The following is a 27,194-nucleotide window of genomic DNA, read 5'->3' on the forward strand; positions in this document are numbered from 1 at the left end:
GCAAATGTTCTTTATAATGTGCTCTGAAAGCTATGGGGTTTTTTTGAAAATTGCAAACCCGTACTCCTAAACAAATTGAGGAGAAGAATAATTTCTCAATGGGTTATGCTAATACATCGAGAGAGTTAGGTTAGAATTTTGGACCTGTGGTAGAGTGCTGAATTGCAGAGGTAACCCATACGCATCCTGTCACATTGAAATGCACTGACTCGTTAATGTGCTGACCCATTTTCGCGTAGAACTTGCATGCCAGTGGCACATCTGTCCTGGCCGCAGATTGCTAATGCTACAGGCGAATGGGCCAGTGCATATGATGAGGCATATGTGGAGCATTTACACAGGTAAACACTTTACGCCTTGCTTGCATAAATTATAAATTGAGCTTCAGGCTGGGCCTGTGCAACCCACAATGGGATCCCCACCCATCTGTCCATGAAGTGAACTGGTTGACCTTGACCCAGGCACTGTATCGCCCTAACCTTCTTCACAGAGCTGTTGGTGAGGATAAAAAACAGAGGATGTGTTGTATTTGCCACCTGAGATAAAATCTTGATTTTTTTAAAATAAAGGAAATAGCATTTGTTACAGCAATTGAAAAGTGTGGTTGGATTAATGATTAATGCTGAATCACTGTTTAAAACTTAGAAATATTGCTTAATCTCCCTGTGCTGCCTTCTGTCATACATTGGAGATTATGATGCCCTTAAGGGTATTCAAGTCTGGAATACAAGGTATTGCATAACTTGAGAGTTGCTAGGGGATTTTACGCTGCAATGGAAGCGTACCTTGTTTTTCAAGTATTCTTTAAATTATCTGCTCAGGATATGATGTCATCTGATCACACAAGACTGTGCAATCTGGCTCCTATTAGGTCAATTAGTTAAACAGCAATCCCTTGGGGATAATCTTAGATGTTATGGGAAGTAGTAAGGATATTTTTAGGTTCATGGGATCTAAAGCTAAAAAGGGTCGCCACACATATGCAGAAAACTCCAATAAACGAGAGCACCTTTGCATGTAGTTATGTTAGATTGCTTGAGATAACACAGAGAGGAGGACATAAAGTAAATTAGGGCAATTTAAGGCTACAATCCTGTATATGTTTACCTGAAAGTACACTGTGATTTGGAGCCAAATTTATTCTTACATATATACACAGAAGGAACAGAAGGACCTCTTCAGTGAGCCTAACTCTCTTTCCATTCACATAGCAAAATGCTAGGATCCAAGCCAGTGGGACTGTGAGTAGACAAGTATAGGATTCCACTGTAAGAGACCCAAAAGTTGAGGTCATGGAGAAACAAAATCAAAAGAGAAATTAAATTGAATATGGCAAGAAAGTTGGTTCCAGACAAAGCCATTAAACTTACATGGTTTGCATGGCCTGGCCAAATCCGTACCAGTCAGACTGGTACCAGAGTTTTAACACACTGCCTTATTACTTTTTTCCCAACTGTCTGTGTTGTCAACACAACTGAGTTTAAAGTTGTAGACAGGAAAACTGACTCAGTTCTGGAGCCTCTTCTTTTGCCATTCCTTATTATCTTAATATCCATATGTTTGATTTTACTCAGTTACTTAATTTGGACTCCAATTGCTGGAAAGATCCGCTAAATATTATTACCACTTGATTATTATTAACATTATTGGGAAAACATACATAAAACCAATAATGTCAAACTTAGTTAGAAAAAAAATGCTTCCCCAGTTCCCAGCGCTGCATGTCTGAACCTGAGTCTTGAATATGGTATGTTTCACAAAGTCTAAATTTATTTATTTTTTAAAATAAATCAGTTCCAAGCTGTTAGGGGCAGGAAACTGCTTTATGTTTGACTGTAGCACACTGATAATGAAATAACAATAATCATAATACTTTTATTATTTATATGCTAATCTGACTGGGTTGCCGCAACCACTCTGGGTGGCTCCCAACAAAATATTAAAAACACAATAAAACACCAAACTGTAAAAACTTCCCTACACAGGGCTGCCTTTAGATGTCTTCTAAAAGTCAAATAGTTGTTTATTCCTTGATGATGATAATAATAAATTTACTATTATTAAGCTTTCGTAAGAAAGCTTTGACGTTCAAATTATTGACAATGGCTTATATTGTCAGAACGGTTGTTCAATTATCAATGGCTGACATCTAATCAGAGTCTGAGATCTAGTTAAAATTTGGCTTCTCCTAGCTTTATAGGCATCATTTTTAGAAACTGCTTGGGAAATTTCCCAGAGAAGAAAATATATGTGTCTCCAGGAAATGGGTTTGAGTTAGCAGGTGGGGTTTATGCCTTGGGAGACAGCACTGAATCAGTGTTTCAGAATATGGTAGTAGGACAATGCAGGTCTTTGGTGTGATGAGGAAGGCACATGAATGGAAGCCCTGACCATTTGTGGTCTTTTAAAATATTTTGGCACACTTTGCATAAGGATTTCATTCTTGATGGCTTGGCCCAACTCCAGCGTCGAGTTGCGGTTTGAATTAGATTAGAAGATTTTACTTGCTACAGAAATATTCCTGTGCAGCGTTAAATGTGCTACTCTGTGCTCAGTTGAAACAATTATGAGGATATCGCCAATATAATGATAAACGTCACTCATCACGATCCAATATACATTAATCTAGAATACCAAATACATGCCTTAGAGCAGGATATAATTAACAGTTCTAAACATTATTGACAGTTGGGCTCAGCAACTGGGTGCCAGATCCGTCCTGCTAATGGGTGCCATCTGGTCCCCCAGTCACCACTCCAGAGACAAAACTGGGATGGTTAGGAGTAGCATTTGTTGCAATGGGACTTAGAAGCAGACAGAGAGGGGGATTTGGCTTTGACCTCCTTATCAAAGTAACCTGTTGGGAAAACGAGTTGCAGACCAGGGATCCAACATGCTGGTAGATGCAGCTCAGTGCTAGCCCCATAGCCAATGTGTGTAACTTGAAAAGAGGAAGTTACCAGCCATCTTTGTATATTAGTGGGTGCATCTAATAGACTGAGAATTCCTTGTGTGAGCAGTAAGAACTTTCAGAGTACAGTGGTACCTCGGGTTACATATGGTTCATGTTACAGACGCTTCAGGTTACAGACTCCGCTAACCCAGAAATAGTGCTTCAGGTTAAGAACTTTGCTTCAGGATGAGAACAGAAATTGTGCTCCGGCGGCGTGGCAGCAGCAGCCCCATTAGCTAAAGTGGTACCTCAGGTTAAGAACAGTTTCAGGTTAAGTACGGATCTCCAGAATGAATTAAAGTACTTAACCCGAGGTACCACTGTACAGTGGTACCTCAGGTTACAGACACTTCAGGTTACAGACTCTGCTAACCCAGAAATAGTACCTTGGGTTAAGAACTTTGCTTCAGGATGAGAACAGAAATCGTCCTGCCAGTGGCACGGTGGCAGCGGGAGGCCCCATTAGCTAAAGTGGTACCTCAGGTTAAGAACAGTTTCAGGTTAAGAACAGACCTCCGGAACAAATTAAGTTCTTAACCAGAGGTACCACTGTAGACTTGTAAAGTAATACTTACTGTTATGCTTTACCAGGGTAAGGTAATAATCATCATCATCATCATCATCATCAACCCATCTGGCCAGGTTTCCCCAGGCACTCTGGGCAGCTCCCAACAGAAAATTAAAAGACCAATAAAACTTCAAACATTAAAAACTTTCCTAAATATCTCAAGGGTTCCAACCCTGGCAAGAGTGATGACCCTCGTTAAGATAACCTGCCCTAGATTCTGATAGTTCTAAACAGTTTCTTATAATGGCCCCAGGAAGTTTCCTGCTAATTTTGCTATGTAGCCTAGTTGACTTCTTAAATATGGAGCTGTAGCTGGATTAAGAACGTTGACTGCCCAGCTGTTGATCTGGACGAATCTCAGAGCATAATATACCTATGATAACTACACTCCCAGTTAAGTTTTCAAGTACCATTCAAAGTGCTGTTTGTTTATCTCTAAAGCCATAAACTTTCAGCATCCGCTATGTCTCAGAAAGCAGACCTCAACTGTGTGAGGCCACCTTGTTTATTCAGATTATCTAGGGGTTATTCAAGCCCCTCCCACAATCTAGTGCATTTAGCTGGGCCTATCATGCTACACTGTTATAACCACTAGGGGAAATGCAGTTATATCCCTCAAAGGACGAACTGTGATTGGAGCACGCTTGGAAATTGTGTAGGAAAGGCCTTGCAGAAGGTCTCTAGTCTAAAACGGATCTCAATTCCAAGAATCCTCATCAAAAGTCATACATTTGCATACCAGTTAATAAATAGCCCAGAGGATTGATGCACTGGTGATATTTGGAACTGGCTCTATCATCACAAGACTAACAGCAGAAAAAAGAATCCAATAAAAAATTCATGCAAAAATCAATGTATATGATCTGTCAAATCTGCATGGGGTTAAAAAAACAGCAGCATTAATTAGTCTAGAAGAATATGAGGTGCAAAATCTGCCTTAACCCATAAAGGGATTAATTCTTACTTACTTGCATCAGCATACTTTAATATCCATTTGGTTCTTTAAATATTTAAACTTTTAAAGTATATTATGTGGCTGAATTCATTACTGTTTGTTAAATGCTTCCAGTATCTTATATAAAATATGTTAAAGTGCAAATAGGTGTTTAATATAGCCTTAAAATTAAAATTTGGCTATTAAATAGCACATTAACCAATTAATTGCATTCAGATTTTGCTAAATTGCATAAATTGCATTTTCTATCCATCATAATAAAATAAAGCATGCTTTAAGGACATACTAATCCTGTCGTGGCCATCTCAGTTGTTAAGTTTGCCAACTTATCATTAGCTTTTATCATTGTCCTTACGTATTCATTTGTCTGTTTAAATTAATGGATATATGAATTTTTAGCTTTGATTTTACACTGGTGAAGTGGCAGTATGCTTTGGCACATGATGTTTGTCTTTTTTGGTTTGGGTTTTTTAAAAATATTATTTTAGGCTATATATGAATGCAATTTCTAAATTTTATTAGAACTGAGCAAATGCTGCACACCTTCAGGGCTTTTCCTGAGTATCGCCATTTTCCTCAAATGTTTTTCTTTCCCTTTAATTTCCTGAACTGACTATAGTTTCTCTTTACTTTTTGTTTTGTTTTGTTCTGTCCAGAGGAGAAATATGGGGGGGGGGGAAATGTAATTGTATTTGGGGATTTTTTTAAACCTTATTAATGAGCAGAACACCTTGATTTCTTTACATTCCTCCTGACCTGTGCCCTGCAGTGATCACTGGCCACCAGCCCACGGGGCATACGTACGTAGTCTCTGCGTACTTCTAAGAGAGTCAGATTTTCAAACTCACATTCTTGTACAAATCAGTAACAAGAGTCTCAGGAGCGGGGAATTTTAAGCTTTTCATATTTTTCTTACTGGCTCTTTGCCATTCCTGGAATGGCCCCGTCTTCACCTCTGGATGCCATGCAATTGTTCAGAAAGCTACTAAGAATTGACAAGGAGAAGACTAGGAAATTGCCTTCTAATGTTGAAATCATGCAAAGTGCTAGACAGCCAGAGGCTTCTTCTCCACTATGAAATACCTTTCCCCTAGCATCTGTAAAACACCTTTTTAAAAATGGTTTTCAGATTCCTATTTGGATTGGCCAAAGAAGCTGTGGTAATTCTGTGGTAATGCCCAGTGAGGCATCCACCAAATAAATTTCCTCATGGTCACAGCAGGGGAGCAAAGGGTTAAATACTCCTCTGTGTCTGCCATAATGCAGTGGTACCTCAGGTTAAGAACTTAATTCGTTCCGGAGGTCCGTTCTTAACCTGAAACTGTTCTTAACCTGAGGTACCACTTTAGCTATTGGGTCCTTCCACTGCCGCCACGCGATATGTGTTCTCATCCTGAAGCAAAGTTCTTAACCCGAGGTACTATTTCTGGGTTAGCGGAGTCTGTAACCTGAAGCGTCTGTAACCTGAAGCGTCTGTAACCCGAGGTACCACTGTACCAACAAATTATCAGCACGCGCGCGCACACACATGCTGATGCTATTTGCATTTTTTAAAAACCTGCATGTTAAATGCAAAAATACATCTAAACTCAAGTTTAGTCTGGGCCTTATCAGGAATAAAAGTTCATATTGCAGCTTCCAGATGGTTTGCTCATCTTTGTTCACATACAAACTAGTTTGTTTGAAACCAGAAGCAATGAAGTGATGGAAGCGGGGGGGGGGGGCAAGAGAAATCAATTTCCTCCTTCCCCTTCCTTGAACTGATTTTGCCTAGGAAGCTGGAAATATTTCAGTTCCTTTAAAAAGTATCATGTTATAGACAGGAATCTTAAAAAAAAACAACACTTTTTAAGCTGGCAAAATAATTTTGTTTTTTAAGAAAGGGCTTACTGGAACTCCACCCTGTCGCGCCAGCTTTTTAACGGTACTGGCAGAGCCCATAAGCAGGTTTCCTGTACTGAGTGAGGTAGAATAAACATACCTTATTCCCAACTGCTATTTCAAAGACTTTGACAAATGCCAGAAACTAATTATTTTTGCTCAGTTCAGTCTTGATCACCACATTGCAGAGATGCTATGAGTACAGTTTCACTACAGATTCTCGTATATATGAATTGGCAACTTAAAGGGCCACCATTTATGGCCGGAATCTTCAAAACCTCAGGAGATGCGAGAGAACGAACCAGAACATCACTTATCTGAGAGATAACAACCACAATCCAACAACATTTAAGCTTTAAGTGCATTTAATTCTGTGCTGGAGCTTGGCCAGCAAAATCCTCTCTGCAGCATGGATTTGGTACAGCTTCTGAATCAGTTTCTGGTTGGCAATAATTTTCTTCTGGTAATGTGTTAAGACTAAAATTTCTAACTGGTTTCTTTTGAAAAGAAGCCATAAACCATAAGCCCCCATTTATCCAAACAAATGAAAGTGGTACACTTAAACAGCATTGGCATATCAGAGGATCATGTAAACACATTGATTGGCATTAGTCTTTTTGCTGTTTTTTAGATCCTGGGAGCTTCAACAGTAGACTATTTCTGTTCTCTCATAGTAGCAGCCACAGAAGAAGTGTCTATCTGCTAGCCTTTCCCCAATCCAAGAAAAGACGTATCTGAAATCTCTCTTTCAAGCTGATACTATGTTGATGATATGAATGACAGACCCAGTTACTAAGCCATTAAGTTCACCACATCATTCATCAAACCCTTCACTTTGAAAAACAAGGACTATGTGGTTTGACTTGATAATGATAGTTTAAATCATTATAAAAATATTTATTTCCTATAGTTGTTTTTTTAAAAAAGACACCAAAATTTCCTAGGACAAAGAAGTAAGTGTAGCTTTATTTATTTCTAAGTGATCATTTTGTTTTATGAGCACATTCCTTAGTTTCTCCTTCCACCTTCTATGGCATTGTGTGCTTCTGAATTAATCATCTGGAAATCAGCCCATTTTCACCTTGCCACAGTTGTGAGATCAGTATGTGCACTAGGGGGAAAACATTGGGGTATTGATATAGGGAAAGGGAAATCAGTTTGATTTCTTCTTGTGGTGGGGGCGAAGATGGGTAGTTTTCCCTGTGTTTTCCAACAAAATATATATTGTTGGCATGTGCTGCTGCTGTTTATTCTCTGCTTTCCAAATATGCAAATGACTTAGTCCGCTGGCTGGGCTTTCCCATTAGCTCACAATGATGTACAGTGCAGAGACACAGCAGATTGCATTATTTCCTTCTCCTCAGAATACCCAGGAAGTCCTTGCTGATGTCATTGTTGGCTTTCCTACTCACCAGCATGTGAAAAGAAGGCATGTGAGATCAGTGAGGGAAACAAATGCTACAGCCAAAAGTCGAAGGGCAGGAACATCATGATGAATAAACCAAGTATCCTAATATGTCTTTCTTTTGACAATTGTGTTGCTTCAAATTAGCACAACACTCATTTGGCCAGATGCGATTGCAGTTGTAGAATGATCTCATCAGCACAAACAAGATTTGCTGATAGCAAATGTTATCAGTGCCTACCAGATAACATGCCAAAAGGACACCTGAATTGCCATCTCTAGAAGATATAGCAGCATAGCTTTGTATGTCATGACTGGAGTATGTTTCCAGAGAGCATGCGTAGATGCTCAGATCTGTAACAGAAACACTATCCAACCTTCTCTCTCAAACACATCTTTTCTCTATCCATTGTGGATGGAGGTCCACAAAGTCCATAATCAGACAATATGGAACCAATGGCTCTCCTTCACATGAGGTGAGAAAAATAGAGAGTACACACACATTACTTCTTCTGCCCCACCCCTGATGTTACCATCCTTCCATGTGAGGGCAACCTATCTAATCCACCATCCTTTTCCTAACTAGAGATGAGCCAGAGACCTTTGAAAAGCACACAAAGGGATGAGGGCAGCAACATTGCCTGTTTGTGCCTAGCATCTGGTATTCAGAAGTCCACTGAACTCACTTCGTAGTCTGCACTCAGTTCCTATTATCTTGACCAAAGCTGGAAGTGCTTAAAACAATCTGCCCTGCTACAATTGTGTAATAGCAGTTTATGTACAGATCACTTGTTTTGCCCAATGCAGCATTACAGTCTTTTGAAAACTGAATGAAGGGGCTTTTATTTCTCATTGATCCTGACCATTGTTTCTTTCTGGCACACACAGGCAGCAGCCCGAGCGATAGTTTCTTAGAGCCCTTTTATTCTGCCTTTACCATTCTAGTGTCAACCTAACAGAACTAATTGGCTCAACCTTCACTGATAATGACCTCATTTTCATTGCATTGTCTAATGCTAGAACTAATGCTAGAACTCATACATCCAGTGTAGTGGTGTAAGTGTTAATGCTAAGTTGACATATGGTCTCATCCGCCACCAGAATCATTGGGATAGAAGTGACCAGACAGTCTTCTATTTCAGCCTTTGTCTTGTGGAAAGATTCTGCAAACATCCTTGTACAAAACAGCTTATATATGTCATACCACATTTTGACACAAATCATATGGAGCAAATTGTAGTCCAGATGTTCAGGCAAATGCTGAGCATGAAACCAAACCCAGGGTTGGATCCTACTAAGTTCTGCAAGGGACGTTTGTGGGCACAAGTCTACTTTGCACAACATGCTTATCTCTACTTGTAACAGCCCGACTGCTAAACAAGTGATTTAGATAGGTGGGAACCCATTCTTTGTTATTTAAGAGACTTCAGAGGTCTCCAATCCAGGTACAGTTGCTAATTCTACCACTCTTAGGCATGTTGAGAGGCCCTACAAGATAGCAGAAGATGTGACTGACCACTTTGATTGGGTTGTGCTCTGGAAGTTCACCGGGGATGAAGATGGGTTGGATCAATCTTATTTACTTCTCATAAGTCAGCACTGTGGCTTGCCGCAGAGGAAGCGGTACAAAGATGGAGCAGCACACACTTTTGACCATTCTTCCTCTTTCTTCTGTGTTGTTTTATTTATCCTGGTGCTTTCTAACAGGCATGTTTTCTCTTCTCTGTCTCTTTCTAGGTGTACTTTCTCTGCCTGCGTACTTCAGTCCTTACAACGATGGATCCATGTGCAGCAATGGAAGAGCTGATGCTTATGCCCAACTAGAACTTAGAACTTTAGAACAGTCTCTCCTGGCAACTTGTGTTGGAAGCATCTCCGAACTGAGTGAGTTCCACCCGCATATGATCGCTTGTTTTTAAAAATATGGGGCCCTTCCATAGTGAACGCAGAGGAAATCTTGGTGTTGGCTTTGCTATTCTTTTGCTTGGGCCCATGTTGTTCAAGGTATTAGCGTTTTGGGATATTACTCAGGAAAATTCAGATTCCCTCACTTGGTATTTTAAATATAATTTCCTACAGTGCTCAATCTTTATTTGTTTAATTGTTGTCAGTGTACATTATGCTTTACAAATAAAAGCCTGAGAGCCCCCTTTCTCAGCAGGTTTGCAATCTTAGACACAGGAAGGAAACAGAGAAAGAAAAGGAAAGTGATGGAGGCAGAGATTATTGCAGTTACACATACCCTCAGGATCCCTTTCAACTCTATGATTCTATGAATGTACTGTAGATAACCTATTCACTGCAAGTCTATAACATTGTCATCATTAATTTGCATGCCACATTTCCATAATCAAAAAGTTAAATTTAAGTAACCATGAACAACAAACTACGGTGCATCACATTACTGTAATGAAATTCAGCAGTCCCCTGATCTAATAATTAAAATGCAATAATGTGATCTCCACGACTAAAATTTGACTCCGCTAAAACACCTAAATAACCCTTCACCTTGGTGGTCTCGAGTCTAGGCATCATGAAAGTCTTGAAAGACTTTCAACAGAAAATTTGTCTTTGGCGCCTACAACTGTAACAGCTTTGGCTAGCTTTAGGTGGTGCATGATGGGCACAGCTCTGATCTCACAAAGAAGGGAATGGCCAAGGGTCCTGGGAGGAATGAATATCAGGCTGCCTGCCCACCCTGCATCTTCCACCTGAGGCAACTACCTCACTCTGTCTAATGGTGGGGCGGGGTCTGCAGGAAACTTTCAGGTGGTGGAAGGTGTGGAAGTGGAGGAGCAAGGGTGACGACTAGAAATGTGTCAGTATATAAGAGCAGAAATATAAAGGAGGCATGGCTGTGGAAGGTTTTGAAGGCAAAGGGGAGAAACTTTGAGGTGAGAAAGGTGACAGTGTGGTCAGGAAGCCATTTCCTTGCCTAGAAGAAGAAGAAGCGTTTGGATTTGATATCCTGCTTTATCACTACCCAAAGGAGTCTCAAAGCGGCTAACATTCTCCTTTCCCTTCCTCCCCCACAACAAACATTCTGTGAGGTGAGTGAAGCTGAGACTTCAGAGAAGTGTGACTAGCCCAAGGTCACCTAGCAGCTGCATGTGGAGGAGGGGGATGCAAAGCCAGTTCACCAGATTATTAGTCCACCGCTCCTAACCACTACACCACACTGGCTCTCTCTCCAGCCTAGAGCTGGAGGCATTAAAAACTTTTCACCTCCGACCATTTTTCCCCCAACTGTGCAATAGTAGTTTATGTCTGCACCACTTGCTTTGGCTTTTGCAGCATTGCCCCTGTTGAAGTAAACATGGGGCTGTATACCTCTGGCAGAATTGGGCATCTCAAATTATCTATCTCTCAGCTACATACACTATGTGAGTTATAGATTGCTCACCCCGAATGCCTGATAAAACCCACTTTTTATTTTTTTGACTACATTTATACCCCGCCTTTCCTCCATGGCGTATGTGGTTCTCCCTCTCTTCATTTCCTCTTCACAACTCTACAGCTAGGCCTGAGGGGTTGTGACCGGAACAAGGCCACTCAGTGAGATTCATGGCTGCAAGGGCATTTGAACCCTGGCCTCCCAAGTCCTAGTCCAACACTCTAACCACTGCATCTTACTGGCTTCTTTTCTGAAGCTACCTGGAATTGCACAAAGAGGAGAGCTGTTAAGCACCTGGTGGGCTGTAGCATTTGGCTGGCATGTGACAACCAGCCTAAAAGCTGTGAGTTTGATAATGCTGTGAGTCAGGCGATTATTTGACCTTCGGCTTGGGAATGCACAAATGCCAAAGGGCCAGTTCTCCAGTTGAGCAGCCAATTTTGCCTTCTAGTTTTTGGGTTGTTTTTTTTTTTTTAAAAAAAAAAAGCTTCCTCTAACTTCAATGTTTTCTATTCTTTTTTTAAGTAGAGGAAAATCATGAAAACCTTTTTTCATGCTAGGTTTGGAAAGTCTGTTTATATTTTGATTAATGCAAACTACGTTTTGGAGCCTGTGCTGCTGAACAATGACCCTTTAAGTTGTGCTTTGCTGGCTTATTTCTTCCTGGAAAAACATTCTTTTTGGCATTCCTCCCCTCGTCCACCACCATGCAAACGCTGCTGTCAGAAGCCAGCGCATACCTTATGGGTCTCACCATTTATTTCACAACCTGCCTTAATTTGAGGTTTCATCCCCCTCCCTTCTAAAAAAAAAAGTTTTGCATACCTCTGTATATTCTGTGACACAAGAGAGCACTTGTAGCAGAAGTCCATGATTGAATGCAGCTTCCTTTCCCTACTCTCTATTCGGCTGGCTCAGTGATTGTATTTAATGAATGGATCTCCTTATACATTTCCTTAGTAGCTTTCTTTTTTAAAAAATGTGGTCAGAAGTTGCCAGTACAGCAAGGAGGGAATACTGGGTAAGGGATATGTGTATTATTCTGCACTGAAAATTTGAATTCCAGATGTACCTCTTGTATAAATTTGCAGCATTGCAGATTAGACCAACAGAAAATTCATAGGATGTTAATGTGGCTACAATTTTTCAGTTCTATTCAATATCCAGCCTCAGGATTCGAGAATATTCAGCCTAATTGTGCGGGGTTTTTTACTCAGAAGTAAGTTCCACTGTTTTCAATTGGATTTACTTATGAGTAAATGTGCATAGGAATGCAGCCCAGCAGCCCAAGTCTTTTTGCATCTACTTAGAAGTACCATTGATGCCAATGCAGATTATTCTCTAATAAAGAACAAGCCTCAGAAACGCCTTAAGCATCCTAGTGTTTATGACTGCGACCTGGTTTCCTCTCTTCATTGGTTGGAAAGACACCCTTAGGTGTCTTTTCGGGAATCAACTTGACTCATTGCAATTTTCTACCCTTTACCAGCATTGTAATCATAAAAGAACAATGGAAGACTCTTTCCTGCTGTAGCTTCCTGAGAAATAAGAGGATTCCCAAAGAAAAATAGGAATTTGTAGTTTACCTGTGTACATATAAAATGTAGTATTGCCCTTATAAGCCTTTGTGACCCATCAAGCTGAATGGGAGGCTGCCAGATGCTTAGCAATCCTCTCCTTTTTGCAGTCATACACAGGCAGCAACAAACAAACAGGAGGGTTTTTTGGGCCCCTGATGGGCCACCGTACCTGGCAGGCCAGCTGCGTTTTGCTTGCTGTGTCACAGTGTGCAGGCCTACTTGAAATAAAGTAGCTGTTGACAACCATAGACTTAAGAAAAGTTCTGCTGGATCCAGCCAAAGGCTCATCTTGTCCAGCTTCCTGTTCTCACAGTGGCTCACTAAATGCCTGTGGAAAGCCCACAAACAGGACTTGAGTGCAGCAGCACTTTTCCCAAATTGTGATTCCAGCAACTGGTATTCGGAGTGGAACATAGGCCTCATGGCTAGTAGCCTTTGATAGACTACTTCTATAAGGTCATAGAAGTCATAGAATCATAGAGTTGGAAGGTACCCAGAGGGGTCATCTAGTCCAGTCTCCTGCAATGCAGGAATGCCACCCACAACCGTCCCTGGGTGGGCTCGAACCACCACCCTTCTGTTTAACAGCAAGACACACTGACCCAATGTGCCACCAAAGTGTCATACTTCAGCTGACAACTTCTAAGGTCTCATAGAGAAGATGCACACTGGCGAGGTGGGGGTGGTCTTGTAAATTGGAAGATTTAGTAGTGTCCCAGTGCTTGACAGTCAAATGCAGCTTTCATAATTCTAGCAGAAAGCTCCAGTTAGCTTAATTTATAGCCTCAACAATTTTATGAGGATGAACAGAAAACAGTAAATGGCTCCCTCTCGATTGTATTTGCAGTGACTGTGGCTGAAAGGCACTCTCTGGAACTGGTGAATATATCATTTCAGTAAATGATACTATTTTTCTTTCTTCCTCTGCTCCTTTCCCAGGTGATTTAGTGTCACGAGCAATGCACCATATGCAGTGTTTGAACACGCTCCGCCCTGGCATGAGTCCTGTACGACAAAACAGGCAGCAGCAGCAACCCATCTCCTGGTCCCCTGATGCCCTCCACACCCTTTATTATTTTTTACGCTGCCCTCAGATGGAGTCTATGGAAAACCCCAACCTGGATCCACCAAGGATGGCCTTGAATAATGAACGGTAGGTCGTGGTTAACAGAGCCTCATTTGGGGGCACACAACCTTTTAAGCCATATTGACAGTTCTGCTGAATTTCATGTATCAGTGATTCCTGTAAGACGGCCTGTGCCTTTTTTTCACTTTCACAGCTAATTGGAACTGGAACTGGAAAGTGAGTTACCTTGGTCACTGATTTGTGCAGCTAAGGCATACCTTGTAAAATTATCCTCAATACGTTTATCAAAGCAGCCATTCCCAGATGTCCAGAATTGGCCTGGACAATACAGAAATTGCCTTTTCCAGTGTCCAGAACATATTTCTCTCTGGGCATGGATCCCATGGTGGTTGCTCAGTTTCTGCCTTGCAACCATAAAATCTAGTTGAAATTGTTATTTGCTTATCTGTTTGAAATATTTGTGCCCTGGCTTTTGCACTGAAAAGCCTTCAAGACATCTTACAGTCCAAGAAAAAAACAATATCCGATCCAGTCCACACACGTCAAAACAGCAAAACCCACACCAGACAATAGTAGATTCAGCAGCAAACTAGAAAGGTAACAAATAACAAAGATCATGTGATCACTTGCCAAGAGCTCAAGGGAATTAGATGTTTTTAATTTGACACCTAAATGGTAGGAGGTTGGAAACCAAACAAGAGTATGACTCTACCTTCAGTTCTTGTTTTATCCCTAATATTTTAATCCTGCTTGGCACCCAGCTTCCTTTTCCTCAGCTCTGTGAGAAAGGCCATAATGCAGTGGTTCCCAATTAGCTGAGGAAGCACGTCTTTTAAATGTATGGTGTGGATCTGTCCCCACAGCTAGACAGTGTAGTCAGTACTGGGTTAGATGGTCTAACTCAGTATAAGACAGCTTCCTGTATTCCCCTCTCTGCTCATCCCTCCATCTGACATCACAGCATAATTTTTTAAGCACTCTAGTTTTGCTTGAAATGGGCTGGCTCAGAATTCTGCAGAGCAGAGGGGATGAGTCTTAGCTTCCTTTTCCAACCGCTGACCTCAGATACCCACTGCTCTGAGGAGCCAAGCGAGGCAGCACTTCCCCCGTGACATCATCACTCATTTCACTTACCTTGACCCTCATTGCAACACACTTTGGCCTTGTAAGAGGCCCCTGGTGATGGGGTTGGGGCCTGGGGAAGGAATCGATATATTTGAGCAAATCTTGTGAACTGTAGAGCCTGACTTTCTATATGGAGGCATTTTGGAAGGTGTTGTGCAATTAAAGCACCACAGCTACATGTCCTGGTTATTCAGAAGAAACTGTGTGTTTAAGTAAGATACATTCTAAGGGAAAGAAACTGCCAATGATGAAGGAACCCTCTCCCCATGGGCTTTAAAACAGAATACCACAGTTGTTGTTGTTTTATGTTGCTGTGGCTAGAAGAAAAGATGGAAGTGGTTTTTTTAAAAAAAAGAATTCCCAGGAGGTCACAGGAAATGTAACACAAAAGGCAAATGTGGTAGGTTCACTGCCCTTGACAATACCGCAGAGGAAGAGTTACTCTCTTAAGAGCATCTCCAACCTTCTTCTTCTTTTTGTAAATGTAATGGTCGCGAAGGTTAATAAGAGATCTGAAGAGCACTTCTGGGGCTTGAATTGCTATCCCTAGTGTAGAGGTCAGTCATCGTTTTGCAAGAGGGCTTTGTGGGACAGAAAATATGAGGATGTTTTCTCATATTCTCTTCTTGACATGTCATTATTCCTATGACAGCTCAGCGTGATGCCATCATGCTGACCACATCTCATTTTCCCTGTTGCATACAGAGAAGGGCTCTGATTAGAGTGGGATGCACATTCATATATAAGCATTTTTTATTTTTTTTGTCCTCCCCGCAAACTCCTCTTCTCATGGGCTTCGTGCCAGAGAGGAAAAACACCAGGATTCCTTTCCAGGCTGCGGCTCTAGTTTATTTCTTAAATCAATGTTATATATACTGCAGAAGCCTCTATTATTACTGACTGAATCCATGTACAAGAATTGCACAGTAATGTTTAAACGATATGCACTTGTGGGCTTTGATTCAACAGAGCAAGTGCACTTCAACTGTAGCTTCAATCCCATTAATCAGCTGTTTGGCAGGGAAGAGGAGAGTTTGCATCTGTGTGGGAGGGGGTGACTGAGTGCAGCCTCCCATTTAGCTCCAAACAGCTGATCAGTGGGATTCCGTTTTTTAAAAAAAATAGGGATATGCATACACAAGCCTTGGCTGCCTGGTTCAGACTGGGGAACTGTGTGTGCCAGATCCATTTTTCATCTAGCAAGGGATATGCCTGAGGAAGCCAGGTTCCATACAGTTTAGTTTTTAATCAAAACAGGTTGAACAAATGACAGGCTTTAATGTAACCTGGAAGTGAACAAAGATCCCAAAATATCTGGCAGCCAGCTATACCGCAGTCAACAAAAATCCAATGAGCCTTTGAAAATATTCCAAAGTATATTTTGTGTGTTTTACCACAATGACCCCAATGCCTGTCATTTAATGTGGCCAGTGGGATGAATACTGCAGAGGATACTTTCCTGCACCGAAGTCCATTCTTTCCTTTCCAGCAAGAGGGAAAAGTAAACGGAGGTTGCCTTTGAGTGTGCCAGGCGCACAGCACGATGCATAAAGGCACTGATTCACTTACGTTGTCTTGGCAAGGCTGTAGAGTCAACCCTCGCCTCTCCCCACTTTTAGCTGTCTGTTGTAAATCAGCTGCAAACGCTGCACTGCTGCATTGTGTAGCATTGCTGTTGTTGTTGTTTTCTGGAACATGCTTTCGATGTGCATTGTAGACCCAGGAACAATCTTAGTCACATATAAGGGGTGATTACCAGCTATGCTGTGGCTTTTTAGTTGCCATGCAAAACCTACTGGTGCTAAACAGTCATTCTAAATAGCAAGAAATATAAAGGGAATTATTGGCAAAGGCCCATTTTTTGCAAAAAGTAAACTTCCTTTTCATCTGGAAGAAACTATTGGGCGGAAGAATTCCTTACTTATTAGTCTGTTGATTGCTTACCTTTCTCTTGCTCCCCTTTGTTCACCCCTTTTTGGTTTTTCATCTGTACTTTTGAGAACGCCGTTGTCTACTGAATCGTGGGCATAAAAAAATTGAGTCTGCTTAGCACTTGTTAGAATTGGGCCTTCAAATCTCTGCATGAATAAAAAATAGTATTTAATGTTTGTTTATGGCTTTTGGGAATTCAAAGTGTTTCATGTGCCCTATCTAGTTATAATCCTTACAACAACTTTGTAAAGTAATCTGTATTACTATTTCCCCATATTGTAGATGGGTAATGGCAGCTGAAAGAAATGGCTTGTGACAGAGGCAGGATTCCAACTAGGGCCTTCTGTTTGGTAGGTCAGTCTTTTAGCCACTACAGTGCGCCAACTCTCATTACCTTGACATAACTCACGGAACATTCTCCTTAGCAATGCTTTGAAGATAACCCTTAGACTGGGAAGGCACTCTGGGGTGGGGAGAGGCTAAATCTCTTCTCCCAGTGGCAGGGGCTGAGGTGGGGAATTGCACCAAGGACAGTATATGTAAGTCAGAACCTGTGGATGTGGAAAAGGTTAAGCACCTCCTACCTGCTAGTTCTTCCCTACTCAGAACACGGTCCTGTGTTACCCCTGCAAACATGGGTTGGAAACATACATCAGCCAATACGACATGTAGTTCCACCTTTAATGACCAGGTGGAGTCTTCACTGCTACGAGTTTGTTTGACAAATGTGTTATTTCTCTGAAAACCTAGTGGAATCTATCTTAGCAGCCCGTGTGGTTTTATTTATTTATTTTCCAGTCCATCACACACACACCCCTTGCAACCACCCTGTGAACTAATTTAGCTCCTAGCCCCAGGCCACTCACTGAAGACAAATGTGAAACCCAATTTCCCAAGCCTGGTACTAGCTGTGGCACCATTCTGCCTCTGCTTTCTAAGTTAACTAATGCTACGCCATTTGCTGGAAGATCGTTATGAATTTGGGGCCATTTAAAGGGGTAACGACTACAACACCAACAGAACTCTGACTTTCTGGCATTAGAAACTGCGCTTACATGGAAAGGTGTTTTGCAATATTCAGAATGCTACACCTGTGTCCTAGAATGTGAGTACAAGCCTCTTTTCACATTGCAACAAATCCCCTGTTGCCTGATGGGGACCAGTGCCTTGCAGATGTCACTATCGGCAAACACATCTTGACAGGACGCATATGCTTCTGCTCCAGCACTTTTTGGGTTTCTCAGAGAGATCCTGAAAATTGATGAGATATGTGGAAAGCAAGCAGAGGTGTGGCGATGACGCACCTGAACACCTGCTGTTTCCTTTCCATCACTAAGGTTAGCATCATTTGGTTATACGTTAAATGGACCTGAGTACATTGTGAAAATGTCAGAGAGAAGGATGCATTGACCCTTCAGTCCATTCACACTGCCCTGTTTCCCAACTCACCACAATGTACAAAATGCTCAAAATTTGCTAAGAGTGTAGCATTTTGTTCTGACTGGCAGCAAGGGAACAAAACAATCAATCTGCAAGCTTGGAGGTGGTCCAACTTGGTACCCCCATTAGGTTCCCTTGATGAAAGCCAGTAAGCATTTTATTTCAGAGGTGAGGGGGAGTATGCCGTCCAGCTAGAAATAAAAATTCAGAAGTTGCCAACTTGGTGGAAACGGAATGTAGCCTGGAAAAACTGTGAGCTCTGCAAAAAGAGAGGAGGCTTTAATGAATGCAGGGAGGCCAGCTAGCTTGAACAAGAGAGACCTTGTTCTGGTTTTGGTACACTAGGGGCCCTCAAAATGTGTCAGGTTTTGTTGCAACAAGGCTGTTTGTGAGATGGATGCAAAGCAATACAGTATCAGTTGTCCACTGTGCACTTCAATGGAGATTGGTGGTGCTGATGCTTTGTACCAGATTTTATTTTTTTTAAAATGATGTGCAAATTTCTTGTTTCAAAGAGATGCCTCCACTTACACTTATTACTTCCACGGGGCTAAGATCCGAAAGCATTGTAAGGTCTAATAAGAAAAATGTAAAGCGTTGTTGCTGTCATCTGATGCCTGCAACTTGGTTGTCAACATCAGAATAGGATATTGCTGGAAATTTGCTAGGATCAGCACCCCGCCTCCCCAGAAATGAAAGTGAGGGAAATCCCCACAGCTGCCACTGCCACTGTGGACCCCATTTCCCTGGACTTGACAAAGCCTGTGAAAGGGTTGTGCATGGAGTCTCACAGAAACATGGCACCTGTGGTATCTGTTGCATTACAAAACTCTGGCTTTTTTATGAATATAACTCCACGTCGCACTAAATTTTAAATGGGAAAGAACTGTATGCCAAGTACTGCCCTAAATTTCATCATGTGAAATTAAAATACAAGACTCCAATGCAGTCTCATCCAGGCACTGACCAGACCAAGGCCTGTTTTTCTTCAGCAAGGTGGTGGGTGGCCTCTAATGTCTTCAGGCCATTCCCTGGTCTGGCTTCGGTAAGATTTCACAGCACCTGATTTTAGCAGATGTGCAATAAAATGGACACCTTCCCAGACAGCAGCTCATATAGTGGATTGTCTAATTTTAAGAAGACCACCTGGCCACCTTTAGAAGACTGCCATAAGAGGCAGTGATGACCACCAGCTTGGATGACGTTAAAAGAGGATTAGATGGATTTGTGGAGGATAAGGTTATCAGTAGCTGCTAACCCTGATGTTTATGTTCTGACTCTGCTGTTGGGGGCAATATGCTTCTGAATACCAGTTGTTGGAAAGCTCAGGAAAGGAGAGAGCTGTTGTGATGAGGGCCTGCTTATGAGCTTCCCGTGGGCATCTGGTTGGCCACTGTGAGCACAGGATGCTCGGTGAGATGGGTCTGATTCAGCAGGACCTTCTTACATTCTTACAACAAACTAGAACTTCCTTCTTACTGTGCCTTCTGCCTTTGGAATATTTCTTACAATAATTTCTGCAAGATTGTTGTTCCTTATATGAGACTGGGGACGCGGGGGGCGCTGTGGGTTAAACCACAGAGCCTAGGACTTGCCGATCAGAAGGTCGGCAGTTCGAATCCCTGCGACCGGAGTGAGCTCCCATTGCTCAGTCCCTGCTCCTGCCAACCTAGCAGTTCGAAAGCATGTCAAAGTGCAAGTAGATAAATAGATACCGCTCTGGCGGGAAGGTAAATGGTGTTTCCGTGCACTGCTCTGGTTCTCCAGAAGTGGCTTAATCATGCTGGCCACATGACCCGGAAGCTGTACGCCGGCTCCCTCGGCCAGTAAAGCGAGATGAGCACTGCAACCCCAGAGTCGGTCATGACTGGACCTAATGGTCAGGGGTCCCTTTACCTTTATATGAGACTGAGAAACAACACTTTTGAGGCCTGGGGTGGGTGACAGGACAGAATTCTGCCATGTTAATATAGTGGCCTTATTTTAGGATGAATGTTTTTTTTAAACATAAATATGGTAGATTCTTGTAACCCATATTTTGTGATGATAAAAACTCATTCTGTTTGCTTTCTCCCCCGTGACATGATAGTCCTGTGTAAGCAGCACTCCCATTTAGGTCATCTGTCTTATGTGAGAAGTCAAGTTGTATTGTTCATAATCAACCCCCTAGGATTGCAGAGGGGTCCTCCTATGTCTCCTAAAACTTTATATAATATGAGCAAAACTGATGAAACAAGAACTCCATTGACTTTACATAACATCATGGACTTAGCTGACCGTTTTTACTTGCAGAGCACAAGAGACTTTCCTGAACCTTAACATCATGAGATTCTTATGTGACTCAGTGAATCTAATTTTTTTTAACAGTATGTTCCTTAAACTTGTGCCTCTAGTAAACAAAAGTGTGATTCTCTGGCCAGATAGATTGTAGCCAAAACCAAATGTTTACAATGGTAGACAATTTAGAGATGGTTGAATATTTAAGGCAGGCAACCCTACTACTAGACTTTACCCTAAGCCTTATGTTCATCAGCTATAGTCAAGAAAGAAGTTACCATAGTAGAAACTACTCAGCATCTACATGTCTGCCTTAGATGTCTGTGCTGGGTATCAGCCTGCAGAAGATGCCATAATTACTTATATTTTGCAGATTCAGTGATCCACATGCCCTGTCCAAGGCATTTACTTCCCAGACTCCAAGTCTCAGATCAGACTATTTGTGGTTTGTGACTATTTTGCATTTTCCTGTAAAACAGTTCACATCGGATAATGCACAAAATATGAAATGTTTCATCTGAGTTTCTAAAACGACATCAGAAGATATCACATTTCATTTTTGAAAACCTCAGAGAATTAACCAGTAATACTCCTTCTCTACACAGATGAGGGAAAGTGAGTCCAAAGGGGCTGTGGGACCATGCTTTTAAGTACACTGCTGTCATCTTCCTGGCTGTTCACAAATTCACTAGTACTTTCTGCAGCAGGGAGCCGTTTCTACTTATTTGGCCTGGTTTGTATGCTGGTGAACAGAGAGAAAATCTCAGCTGCCTTATTCCTCTCCTGCTGCTTCCAGTTCTACCCAGAGCTAAGCCATAGTTTGGCTTAGTGTTATGTCTGAAACCAGGCTTGTGGTTTGTCTTGCTCTAAGCCAAACCATGGATTAGCCCTTGGCAGCGCGACAACAGCAGGAGTCGGGGAGGAGCAACTAGCCATGCGTTTCTCACTGTGCAGCCATCATGCTTGCTCATTCATGCCAAGCCATAGTTTGGCTTACTGTTACGTGCAAACAAGGTCATAGAGGCTCCCCACTTAAGTCTAAATCCTATGTGGCAACTCTTGCCTCTATGGCCTCAGAGACATCCGATCATCTGCCCAACATAATCTAAGCACTTATGTGGTTAAAAAATTGGGACCCATTAGAAAACAGTCTCTGTCCTTGACCATCCCTGCTATGCTTGTCCAAAACTGTGTCCTTGCTAGCTTTCCTAGGTTTCAGGAATATTCTTGGCTGGTTTTATGGGAATGAGGTAGGGTTATATTTTTGAAAGCAGTAGTGAATGCTTCTAGCCACGAAGACATTTAGGCCTTTCTTCAGGCGTCAGGTTCATGACTAAATAGATGTTTACAGGTTTGCAAATAGCTTTACCTGCCCTCACTAGCCACTGCTTATAAAACATAGCCTCTTGAAGCTTTATTTACTGCATTAGCAGATGCGTGCAGTGTCTTTTTGGATTTCTCTCCAGAATAAGCCTCAAAAAGGCAGGCGGAAAATCAAGCTATTTTGCTTGCTTAGTCTGACCAAGAGCACAGTTTGTTATGCTGTGCTGTACTTTTCAAAACTGCAAGCTTCTGTCTTCCTTCTGCAGTTCCCTTGATCACAGCAGGATGTGAAGCTGCCACACTAACAGAAATGACTGGAATTGCATCTGTGGAGTCCCAGTTCACACAATACAGGTCTTCACACAATGCCCATACTAAGGTAATCAAGTGAGAGTGCCAGGACATGTGATAAGCAGCCCTTTTGCATAAGAGGCAGCATGCATCCCATGTGGCATTAGGTGCCATAGCGCTTCACTGCTCTTTCACTTGCTGGAAACATGGCAGGTGTCGCCAGTGGGGCTATGCCACTTGCATAAATCAGTTTTAAAGAGCCCATACAGACTAATTGGAGAGCATAAAACGGCTGATGGATACACAAGCAGGCAGCGGAGGAAAACGGCAATGGTACAAACCAGATTCTTGTCTGTTTAGCACAAAATGATTATTACCAACCCAAATGAACAGCAGACTGGATCTCTGGCATAATTTGAGGCAGGTCTCATCAAGGCTTAGTCTCAGAGCTTGTGTCTACCATGACGGTTCAGCCATGAAACAGAGGAAGCAATAAGAAGAGGAGTTTGGATTTGATATCCCGCTTTATCACTACCCGAAGGAGTCTCAAAGCGGCTAACATTCTCCTTTCCCTTCCTCCCCGACAACAAACACTCTGTGAGGTGAGTGGGGCTGAGAGACTTCAGAGAGAAATGTGACTAGCCCAAGGTCACCCAGCAGCTGCATGTGGAGGAGCGGAGACGTGAACCCGGTTCACCAGATTACAAGTCCACCGCTCTTACCCACTGCACCACACTGGCTCTCATGTGGTGAGATGAGCCTGCTGGATCAAGTCAGTGGCCCATCTAGTCCAACATCTTGTTCTCACAGTGACCAGTGGGAACCTTGCAAGCTGGGCATGATGGCAACAACACTCTCACCACTTGTGATTCCCTGCAATTGGGATTCAGAAGCTTGCTGCCTCTGAGAGTGGCAGCAGAACGTAGCCATTGTGGCTAGTATACAGAAGAGTGTCTCTGGACATGTCTCCTCATTTCACGACTGACCAACCACATCCAGGTGGGGTTAGGGGTAGGAGTTTCCAAGAAGGCTTTCAAACACATTTGGATCTCAAATATTAAGCTGCAGTACTAAACCATGGAAGTGTCCAATGTATCAGAGATGCCAGGATTGTACTACAGGACACAATTAAGTAGGGTCGAATTCGCAGTCTCTGGCCTATAACTTATTAAGGTTGGACCTTGGAGTCAGGGCTTTGTTTTTCATCCAGAACTCACTAGAGTTCTGGCACCTCTCAGGTGGGCGCCACTGCCATTCAAAGAGCGAGGTGTTAATGGTGAGTTCTGGCACCTCTTTTTCCATAAAAATAGCACTGATTAGCGTTAGGATTGCTCTGCCCTTGCACTTTACAAATTTGGTCTACGGTTACTGACTATCGCACGTACAAGAGAGCACGTAACAGCCAAATTGGGCAGCATGACTGAGCACAAGCTTAGTTACTTAAACAGTTTTTAATATACAATAATCTCATCGTGTGTCATTTTAGCAGTTTGCAAACATTATAATAATTGCCCTTTCATCACTTGAGGTTAATATAATTTCCTATTGGACTAAATTACACATCCCAGGGTGCAGGGATCTCTTGTTTCCTGAGGAAAAATGTGGTCTGTTCTGAAACAATCAAGTCGTCCTAAACATAAGCACATGGTGTTGAGCCTGCCTTTGACAATAGTCTATAGTTGGGTTTGACTTGGGCTTCCTCTTTCCTTGTTTATATCTTCATCACAAAGAAGGCACTAATCACTGAGCTGAGGAAGGAATGGAACTTGCTATATATTTCTATAACAGAAATGTCTCATTGTGTGCTATATTGTTTTAGGATTATCTTAATGATTTGTTGATAATTTTCATTGCCATTTTTTTTTTTGTTTTGCTGTGTTCTTAAGACCGTTGTTAGCTGTCCTGGAACAGGATAGGGGAATAATCAGACTGAAAGGCAGTTCCTCCCCCCACCCCGACAATAACATGCCTATCTACTTGCATACCTGTTTGTAACCATAGATCAGGTGAATTCTTTTAAAAGGATAACTGCTCTGTGTCAGACAAATCCCTCTCAAATCAGTTACCTGTCTACATTTATTACAATTCTTTGTCTCTTTATTGTGGGAGAGGAAAGGGGGCGGTAACATTAAATTGTGAGTTTAACATTTTTTAGTAGGGGGGTGGCAAATGGGAAGAAGAGACTCTACATTTAAAACACAACTTGAAAACAGAAAGTATCGCAGTCTTGAAGCTGATAGTATTGCTTGAGTTTGTAAGGTACAAGACACCCTAAATTCCTGAATTCAATAAAAGTTAGAATTAATCAAGGTTTGGCAAGTTGAACTGTGCTGAACACTGAACCCCTGGTTTCAGCTTTTGTTGAAAATGCAAGCTTAGTGAGAGTTGCTAAATGTGGGTCGTTAGGGAAACAAAGCCTGATAATGACCAAATCATTAACATAACAAAAGGTAGGCAGAGGGACCATCAGGAGATTCAGTGCCAGATAGCAAAATGGCTGAAGCCCCTTCCTGGGCCCTGGTTTAGTTAGTAAGACAAAAGACCAGTGGTAGTTTTTAAGATTGCATTTTGCCTGATGTTGGAATGAAAACCTTTTCAGTCTGTTAGTGCCAACAGGCACTGGTTCTGGGGTCAGAGCGCAAAGCAGGCTGCCTGCTTCTGTGCTGCAGGAAGGAGTCAGAGAGCATGGCTGTTTTCTGTTTTGGATTTGGGAGAAGCAAGAAACCCACTTGGAGTTCAGTGCTATGGACTCCTCCATTGTAGGCTGAGGTTGTCTATATGTGTAAATAAACCATATATCATAAAGACACCACAGTCCGCTGTGCCTCATTTCCAATGGAAACACGAACCCTGGGTAATCTCTCACCACTTAGAAATTGGGGTGGCATAGAACAGTATTCTAGGCCATGGCTGTAACAGTCACATAAATGTGATTACAAGCTTTTCCTAGATTCTGCCCCTAGGGCAAAATACAAGTTTGTGGTTAGAGAAAAGGAATCTCATGTAACAGGAAACACAAGTTCCTCTCTGTGCTGCACATGCTTTGTCAATTATCTGGGACAACCACATAGCCTTGTTCCAAAAATTATTTTACCTTCTGAATGTGTGTTATAAAACTCCCTTTGCATACCTGCCACCATTTTATAAATGAAAAGATGGACTCTTCTTTGTGTATCTGTAACACCCCTATTCTGTACATCGAAGATGGTTACACCAAGCCCCATAACACATTGCACAAGGCTGCTCTTTACTAGCCTCCTGTTGTATTCATTTACTCTGCATCTGTCTGTCTGTAACTACCACAGTTGGAGTTTTATTTTGGTAATTAGCTAGTTTTATACAGGGTTACCATATTTCAAACAGTGAAAATCCAGACAGAAAAGTTGCTTGTGGGGGGAGGGGGGCAAAGTTGTTGAGCTATTTTAAAGGAAAAACTCTACCTCCTCCATTCCTGCAGGGGGAGCCACTACTAGGACTCTGTTTGTTCCAAGGATAGATGGAGCCCTTCCAAGGATAGATGGAGCAGAAGGGAAGTCTTGACCCAACCCATGAGGTACTCCCTGTGGAAGGATTGAAACTTCAAATAGCAGTCCACTTAGGTGCATACCAGCAAACTTAGAAGAAGCTAGTGTAGCTACAGTGGCTTTTAAGAACAGGATATTCTCTTTTGAGAGGCCATGAAACCATAACAACATGAAGTAGAACCAGGCAGAGGGCCTTCTTGGTAGTGGTGCCCACCCTGTGGAATGCCCTCCCATCAGATGTCAAGGAAATAAACAACTATCTGACTTTTAGAAGACATCTGAAGGCAGCCCTGTTTAGGGAAGTTTTTTGATGTCTGATGTTTTATTGTGCTCTTAATTCTGTTGGGAGCATGGGAAACCCAGCCAGATGGGTGGGATATAAATAAATTATTATTATTATTATTATTATTATTATTATTATTATTATTATTATTATTATTATTATTATCTAGTTGTTTCTGATTTCAGGTTCAGGGGATGGTTGTCGTACTGCACTATACGTCTTCAGCAATGGAGTGCTTCTCATGTATTGTTAATATTAGCATTTGACTTGCAACTTTACAGGAAAAATGATCTCTGGAGCTCTTGAGAGACTCCAGTTAATTATCCGCTGCAGAGGAAAAAAGAACCCACCCTAATTTAACATTCCACTAGGAAAACACTGGCATCTACTTCAAATGGGAATTGAGTTACACAAAGATTGCACACGCAGCAACAACAGGTTGTGTACAAATGCAACATCAATCAAATACTTCAAAAATAATTCTGTCTCCTCTGCAGTGGTGCTGATCAGCCATTTCCCCTACATGTTACTTTTCTTCATCTTAGACTGTCTGGTGCTTATTAGAAACTCATTTATTTTTTGAAAATTGTTCTTGGAAACATTATGTTCTTGATAGGCCTAAGAACCGAATTAAGTCTGCCACACTGGAAACTTTTAGTACAAAATTAATAAAATGGCCCATTTCCCCCATCCTTCAGAACTGATCAAATGTTTATGTGACGGATCTTTTATTATTATTATTGATTGATTTTGCAACATACAACCTGAATCCTTCACTTGTTTGCAGTTCTGAATTTGTTGAGACTTATTCCCTAGTAAGCATGTGCCGGGCCACAACCTTCACAGCTTTCAGAAATTTGCTAGGGCATCTCTCTGTCCAAAGGGTTCTGCAACATTCTCTTCAAAATTAATTGCAGGGTTGAATGTTGCAGATGAATCCTGAGTATTGAAAGCAATATACAAAAGAAAAATACACAACTTCTTCCTGTTCAGTGCAGATCACTGTTTAAATGCAGGAGCCACTCCTTCCAATGGAAAGCAGTGCAAGGTCAGAACACAGCCCTGTTGAAACAAATGAAACAGGCCTTATGGGAAAGGGAGCTCTTTGGGCATTTCTAGGTTCTGCACCAGGCTTCCTCAATCTCGGCCCTCCAGATGTTTTTGGCCTACAACTCC

At 41.9% G+C, this 27,194-nt stretch overlaps 1 protein-coding gene across 1 annotated transcript in view; it reads left to right on the forward strand.

The window, feature by feature from the left end:
- The window catches only part of ABTB2 (ankyrin repeat and BTB domain containing 2), a 154,217-nt gene that overhangs the window by 86,101 nt on the left and 40,922 nt on the right, over window positions 1–27,194 (forward strand). The window contains exons 2-3 of the mRNA XM_081164102.1: window positions 9,500–9,646; window positions 13,676–13,889. Coding sequence (XP_081020228.1) covers window positions 9,500–9,646; window positions 13,676–13,889 — 361 coding nt within the window. The remainder of the gene's footprint in view (window positions 1–9,499; window positions 9,647–13,675; window positions 13,890–27,194) is intronic.

Source organism: Podarcis bocagei (assembly GCF_964188305.1).
Source record: "Podarcis bocagei genome assembly, chromosome: 1".
NCBI classification, from domain to species: Eukaryota; Metazoa; Chordata; class Lepidosauria; order Squamata; family Lacertidae; genus Podarcis; species Podarcis bocagei.